Source organism: Gekko japonicus, unplaced genomic scaffold, assembly GCF_001447785.1.
Source record: "Gekko japonicus isolate JY-2015 unplaced genomic scaffold, Gekko_japonicus_V1.1 scaffold1435, whole genome shotgun sequence".
In the NCBI taxonomy this organism is placed as follows: domain Eukaryota; kingdom Metazoa; phylum Chordata; class Lepidosauria; order Squamata; family Gekkonidae; genus Gekko; species Gekko japonicus.
Window position 1 is genome coordinate 371130 of NW_015174883.1, and position 7931 is coordinate 379060.

A 7931-nucleotide genomic window follows, 5' to 3' on the forward strand; every position below is an offset into this window, starting at 1 on the left:
TGAATAAAAACTTTGCGGCACAGCAGCTTCAGCTGAACGAGACAGAGAAAAAAGTGGAGCAGGCAAATGAGAAAATTAAAGAGATTGACACCACAAGTAAGAAGTTGAAGAAAAGGATGGGAGAGGTGGAAATGAAGCAGAATTGCCAAGAGAATCGAGTCTTGCAGCTTCAGATGGAAAAAGCTAACATGATTCTCAGGTTTCAGGGGGTTCCTGAAACGGATCGGGAAGACTTGAAGAGGGTGCTCAGTGAGATCATTGCTCCAGTAGTAGGCTTAACCGCAGATGAACTGGTAAACGAAATGGAGACAGCCTATAGGGCTTACTCCAACTATATTTAAAAAAATAGCCTACCTGGAGAAATAGTGGTCAAGTTTTCAAGAAGACGAACCAGAGATGCCATTTTAAAAGCAACATCAGCAACTCCACTGAAAATGGGAAATTAACTATTAAAACTTTAAAGGATATTCCATTTGAAATTAGACAAAAGAGGAAAAATTACAATGAATTAATTTATTTTCTTCAAACTAATGGAATATCGTACAGATGGGCAGTTCCAGAAGGTGTCATCTTTAAGATCAACGATAGAAGGGAGAAGATAAGACTCCACTTTTAAAGCTAAAGAATTTTTGAAACATCAGCTGGGGACAGATGATGAGTCTAAAGAGGGAGAATCGAAGTCGAGTGACTCTGCTACCTCGGGAACGGAAGAGGATTCTGCGGCAGAAAAGGGTGCAGGACCTGCCTGAGTGGTATATGATTTTAGAGACAGAAAGCCGAAGTAAAGGCAGAAGGACTTGGAAAATGGCCTTTTGAAGCAAAGAATAAGATGATCAGAGACTTCTCTCATAACAACTAACAAAATAACATACAAGAAGCGAATTGTTATAAGCAAGAACTCAACAAGTATATTGTGATAATAAAACTAATGGTACTAACATATTTACTAACAGTGAAAAGATCTCCTTCTCTTGGGGTTTTAGTCTAGTGTGCTTTTCTTTTCTTTATCCCTAGTTGTAGTCCCTCCCCTATATTTCTTTGTAGTTTGTAGTATATGCAAAATAAAAAATATCCCTACGGGGATTTAAAAAACAAACAAACAAACCCCAAAAGGGGTGAATTGAGTATTAGCAGCTGGTTTGTTCCATTCAGACGCCAGTTGACGTTCAAAATACTCTGGAAAGGGGAAGACCTTTTCAATCACTGTGTGTGTGTGTGGGGGGGGGACGGACGACTCAGTGTCACCAATGGATTTAAATTTCCTCCCTGATGCCTGGGCTTCCTGATCAGCAGGAGAGTCCTGAATAAACAGGGATGCTATCACCTTGGTCAACAGAAACTGGTAATCCTCACTCTTAAAGAACTTGTTGGAATTCTCAGGAACCTTAGCAGGGATCTCTTCGTCATCAGACAGAAATTTCCCTTCCTCTTTCTCCTCATGATCAGATTCTGAGCAGTCAACACCATGATCCCTGGCTCACTTCCTATGGGGAATGGCTTTCTGGGATGCTTTGGTGGGCCAGGGGCGGCTGGGCTGAGAATGTTGTCCTTGAGGGATAATGCCTACTCTAGAACAGAAGGAGGAAATCTCTTCCTGCATTGCCCTTCTGAAACACTGCATCATATCAAATGGACTGAGCCCTTCCCCAAAGTTGGGTACGTTACCCGTCTGGAGTGGGTCTCCTCGAGAGCCCATGAACGGTGCTGGATCAGAGCCCTGATCCCTCCTGCAGTCTCCTTCTGTGTTTGGGCATGCAGGCTGAAAGGTATTGGAGCCAAGCTCCACACTTCTAAGATGGTCGCCGGCCGAAATCAGGAGCCCCAGTGGGGTGGTAGGTTGATCCAGTAAGCGGTGCTTCTTAGCTCTCCACTTGGCCACTTTGTCCCGCTCCTCTTCGCTGTCGACACGAACGAGCTGCGAAGGCAAGTCAGCCCCGCTGGTGTTTTGTTTGGGCGCCGCGCGGCTCTGCTTCCTCTTCGGAGAGAAAGCCGTCGGAGAGCTCCATCGTTGCCATCGGGCTGACGAAAAAAGGCAGGAGCACTCAGAAGCCTGATCCTTTGTGCCCCCGGATAGGGGATGGAGAACAAGCAAGAGGAGGAGAGGTAGGATTAAGAATAAAGCAGAGATGAGTTAGAAAAAAGGGAAGAAAAGTACAGAAAAAAAAGGTGCGAGCTGAAGCTAAGCCTAGACTATGCTACTACTCCCTAAAAAGGCAGGAACAGAACTGAAAGGGCGGGTTATTTTGAAGGCGACAAAGGGAAGAAGAAAAAAGTATTTCCTGTCTCCCTATAGGAACAATGGGAATAACCCACAGAGATGTCCTCTGCCTCAGAGGGAGAAGGCATCATTTTGGTACTGATTACAGGCAGGGGAGCTGCAGAGGCCTGTTTTATAATTATCTTTCCTCTACAGTCCCTGTTAAAATTTTCACTCAGGCAGACAGGCTATGGTTTGACATTTAATGTTCTGTTCCCCTCACAGTGCAATAAATTGATTCATGTGATCAAGATGCTTGAAATTAAAAACTGACCATTCCTTGAAAAGCTGCAGGATAAGACTCATAGGTGTTGAAATCTCAAACCTGCAGCTTTCATGTGCCAGACCTCTACTCACTGAGGGACCACAGTAATTAATTCTGGGTTTTATGCATCCGGATTTCTCCTTCTGCCTCCCAAAAGGGTCACACTGAAAGGCAAAGCTTATCTTTAGCCTGCTGATTCTGCACTGGGTGCTTCGTCTTAATAGGAGGCATTTTCTAACCTAGCACCCTCTTGTTTTGGGAAAATTTTCAATTACATTCAAGACTCTGCAGTTTAGGACCAACCACTGTAATGTAATGGAGATGAAGTCCTCTCAAGACTCTGTTCTTGACTCTGTGCAAAACAAACGGGGGGAAAAAACACCCCACAGTGAAGTTTGTGTTGCTTGTTCCTGGTCCAGACATAACCATTTTAAACTTTTAGCAACATCATGCTTGCTTCAATCAAGGGAAACTTAGATTTTTTTTCCCACTGCAGCCCAAACTGATGATAAATGTCATCATATAAATCATTTTTAAGATTTTGGTATTCAAGGAGTGAGAAGGGGGAGAAAGCAGTTTCTGCACATATCCAGAAACCCCTTTTAGAACAATGGGCCAAATGTGATCCAGACCAGCTTCCCTATGGTCCTTACAGACACTGACCCATTCCCTTCCTGTTTAGAACGTGTTCGATTACCCACCTCTCAAAAAAACCCACACTGCAACAATGCTGTAGGGGGTTTCAGAATTCTAACCAGAACTAACAGGCCAAGGTTCCCCTGAAAGAGCACATAAATTCATACAACTTCCTCTATTCACTGAAGTCTCGAAGCCTCCCCCCTCCCCCAGCTTTTCTAAAGGGACAGCCAGGTTTTAGAACAGGCACCCAAGAGAGGCCTACCAATCTTCATCCTCACTTGAATTCTACTGGAGGATGAAGACCAGATTGTGATTAATAGGTTTCAGTATGTTGATCTGAGATTAATTTTATAACTTCACAATGTTTTGTTTTACAGGTCCAATTCTGTAAAAGCACCTTTAATTACTGGGCTCTCTTCCACAGAGTAAGGAAAGTAAAAGGAAGCCACACAGCCCACATATGCTAGAAAGACCTCCCCCATCCTTAGCCAAGGGCAGACGTATCTATCGTTTAATTTGTGCTGCGATGCTGTGCCATTAGAACACATTCTAAGTGAAGGAATCTAGGATGGTAAGTGCCTTTTCAGAAGCTAAGAGGCTGAATTAGGCTCTGTGGGACTACTTACCACACAAAGAGGTTGCAGACAAGAGCAAACTGTGCGAGAGGTGCTATGACATCTATTTGAGGTGTGTATACTTTTTTCAAATTCAAGGCTACAGAATCTATTTTCTAACATGGTTAGGAATTTCCTGCAGTTCTGTCAGCAGGCATGAGGTTACGTTTGGCCATGGGACGCGTCCAATGCTGCATTTTCTGTATGTTTGGCTCAGATTTGCCTGTGAAATTCAACAAGCCAAACCCTTATAAAGCAAACACTGGGGACTCCCCTCTCCACCCACGCAAAACACACAGTTCTGTCTAGTAGCCTCATTTAGCATCCTCCCTGGAATGTGAAGCTTTAGACGGCAGGAGGCAGCAAAGCAAGTAGCTCTCTCCAGCAGAAAGTAGGTCAGTTTCTCACACACTTGTTGCACTGCTGCCAATGGTGAGGATTCTCTTGGAGATAGGAAATATATGCCACCAGAAAATGCAGAGATCCAATCCTGCTCTCTCCTCAGCCCAGAAGACAGCAGGCAGAACACTAAATTTTTCAGATATATCTGACTTAAGATTATGTAACTCTGTGTATGGATAAGAGACCACCAGGGTCATAGGGTTGCCAGGTCCCACCTGGCCCACAGTGGGGGATAGGGGTGAGGTTGCCAGATCCAGGCTGGGAAACTCCTGGAGATTTGGGGAGTGAGCCTGGGGAGGTCAGGGGCCTTAGTGGGGTACAATGCCATAGAGTCCACCTTCCATAACATCCATTTTCTCTAGTGGAACTGATCTCTTGGTAGTCTGGAGATGAGATATCATTCCAGGGGATCCCATGGTCCCACCTGGAAGCTGGCAACCCTACAGGGTTGCTACACAGAGGAAGGCAATGGAAAACCACCTCTGAACTTCTCTTGCCTTGAAAACCCTACAGGGTCATCATGAGTCTCACAGAAAATACAAACCTCTGCAAACCATTGCCTGTATGTTCCAAAATGCTATTTAAGGGATACCAAACAAACAGACAAGGACAGTATTATTTTCCTAGGCCTTTGGGGGTCTTGTTGTTGTATTCTGGTCTTGATTCACTTCTGAGGTTCTATTGCTCTCCTTCCTTCCTTCCTTCCTTCCTTCCTTCCTTCCTTCCTTCCTTCCTTCCTTCCTTCCTTCCTTCCTTCCTTCCTGTTGACCTGCCACTTTACCTATTTTAACCATGTCTTAGATGGTGTTTAAACTAGTGTTGGGATTTTAATTATAAATTGTTTGTGGTACTTTTTATAAGCTGCCTTGAAAATGGATTTGTTGAGGGAAGAAAGTGGCATAAAATCATTTAAAAGTAATCAATATCTTACCACAGTTAAGTTCCGAATCTCTTCCATGACCCGCGGCCAGAAAGACTGAAGGCATTGCTGGGCGTCACTGTTGCCCCCTGCACCAAAGCTGCCATCTGTGGACATGATGGTAACTAGAAAGAAATTAAGGATATGTTGGAAAGGAAAGATTCAAGCTGAGGAGCTGCCGTTACAAAGATCTCCAATAACATTTGCTGCAACCTCAACTGTCAATGTTACCTGAAGGTCCTGATAAGGCTCCCCACAACCCTCTTCCATTAGCATGGATTTCATTCTGTCTGAAGCAACTAAAAACGTTTTGCATTTGCAACCAAGCCATATATTAGGGGGCATCTTGTCCCCCTCAAACTGCCTGGAAGAAGCAGTGTCCCATATCTCTGCCTTCCATAAGGAAAATTCTGCATAAGTAGACCTCTTTCACTCCAGCAGTGCCTAAGCTGTGGAACGCTCTCCCCGAGGAAGACTGCCAGCCTCTGTCCTCCTGCCTGGTTTCAATTCAGATCTTTTCATTCACTGCAGCCCCACTCTCTTTTACCAGGGAATAAGTACCAATGAACACAGTGAGCCTTACTTAGCCTTAATGACTTCATTTAGGAGGATGCCATGATCCTACCAAGAATAGCTAGATTTGAGTCCAGTAGCACCTGAGAGACCAACAAGATGTTTGGGGTATAAGCGTTCGAGAGTCAAAGCTCCTTTGTCAGATACCTACCTAGAGTGATGCTAGGACCTGAAGCCCAAACAGAAAAAGAATTATAGATCTTCTAGTGCTGTCAGTGATATACAGACAACTGTAACCTTGTTGCTGTGAAATGCTTCAACAGGTGACTTTTAAAAAATATTGTGGCAATATCTGCATCCTTTTTCAAACTCTGTTCTATAGGAAATAGTAAGACTATTAAATAATTGAAGGCACCTGTTGGCCCAAAGAGGAGGCTACCTGTTGCATCCCTGCATGTTTTGTTGCATTGGTTTGGCCTCTGTCCAATCAGTCACTGGGTTGTCTTATTCAGCACTGTGTGAGACAGGACCATTCATTCATTTCTCACACAAAGATACAGCAGAATTAGCTGCCCTTATAGGAGGAGGCTGCCCATTGTTTCTCTGCACAAATCACTTATCTGGGCTTGCCTCTTTCCCCGTTCAGGAGACAGGGAGACTCTTGGCAAAAACCCAGGAGGTAAACTCCATTGAGAGCATGTAATTCTTATTGGTAACACATCCTAAAAATAACGCTTGTTAGGTGTTAAGAGTGAAGTACTCCAATTTTAAATCAGAAAAAGCTCCTTTGCTGCCTCAGCTAATCAGATGTTTGGGAAACACTGTATATTAGAAAATATGAGCTCCATAGAACTCTTCCATATATTGTTTTAATGCAGATAATGAAATATACTGCCAGGGCAGGCCAACAACACTACAAGAAGTGCCAGCAAAGTGCAAGAATAGTTACAAATGGTGATGGACCTTATGAATTACAGAAACCAACAGGACAAAACTTGCTCTACAAATCAGGATACTTAGTATCCACCTGCATAAAAGGTTCAGCCAGTGTATTCTTAAATTATAATGACAGGACCAAAGCTCAATGCTGTTGTTGTTGTTTTTTAAATCTATATTTGACATACACTTCTAAATTTGCACAGAAGGGGGAGAGAAAGAGGAACTACAAACTGCTTTATTCTGAATATACACAGCTGTGTAATGGGAAATGGCTCAAGGCCAAGAATGTTTTTGGCGTAAGCAAGTTCAGTTCTCACTGACTTATGATCCATTGTGTATCACAGGTTTTATTTTGGTCTTTTCTCAGGCAAAAAGAGGGAGGGGCAAAAATTCTTGATTTGGGGAAAAAACAGTGGCACAGCATTTGTACTTTCACATGATGTCAAGTCTCACAGGCTGGAACCCTAAACCTTGTTTTTGTTTACACTACACCATCCTTTAGGTGCTTGTAGCTTCCATCTGTGCAACCCCAGAGTCTTTCAATGAGCCGAAGAGCAACTAGCAGCAGAAGAAACCACTCTGCAGTGGACGACTACCTCAAAGCTCCTAACCACCACACAAAGAAGCAAGGCTTATGGATCCAGGCCACAGTCTTTAGAGGCTTCGTAAAGAACAATCTTATTTAAATGTAATGAGTAGACAGCTGTAATAAATTACAGAAAATAGGCAGTGATATGATTTCTATAACATATTCCTAGCAGATCCTTGTGGAGTAGAAAAGGTTAAAAAGCATGCAGTTCCCTGCCACAAAAACGGGACCACCCACCCAACCAGCACATGTTTAACTAGTGTGCTCCCTCTCACATTGCAGGTCACAGCAACAGCGGAAATGCATTACAGAAGAAATCCAAAGAACTGAGTCCTACATCTCCTGTGTAGCCACAGCAGCCCATAATGCTTAGAGGAAACGAAAGATGAGACAAAAATGGTTCTCTGCTATAACGTACCATGGCACAACATATGAATTGTGCTGACTGCAATTAGTGTGCTCACATCTCCATACCAACACGAGTCCCTGCCAGGGATGCGGCATGTAAGCAGCTGCTTTGAGAAGCCCCATAAAAGATGCCACAAAAGACATCCTTCAAAAACGGAGTGTATGATGTCATAACATTTTGAAGAAACAAAAAACTCTGCACTTTGCCAACATATTCCAATACTGCGTAATCTCTGACTCTGTTCATATTATGCCTTATTTGTATTTACTTATTCACCGTCTGTTAATACTTGATGTTTTGGCCTTTCATTTAGATTAGTGGCTTTCAGGACTGTGTATGAAGGAATGTTTGGATTACTCAAACTCTTACCAGGGATTCCTCAACA

At 43.4% G+C, this 7931-nt stretch overlaps 1 protein-coding gene across 2 annotated transcripts in view; it reads right to left on the reverse strand.

Moving 5' to 3' along the window:
- Positions 1-5216, reverse strand: part of NFYC (nuclear transcription factor Y subunit gamma) — a 54901-nt gene extending 49685 nt beyond the window's left edge. For both annotated transcript variants that reach the window (XM_015424906.1, XM_015424905.1), the window contains exon 1: positions 5109-5216. In XM_015424906.1, coding sequence (XP_015280392.1) covers positions 5109-5213 — 105 coding nt within the window. In that variant the 5' untranslated portion in view covers positions 5214-5216. The remainder of the gene's footprint in view (positions 1-5108) is intronic.
- Between the last annotated feature and the right edge of the window lie 2715 nt (positions 5217-7931).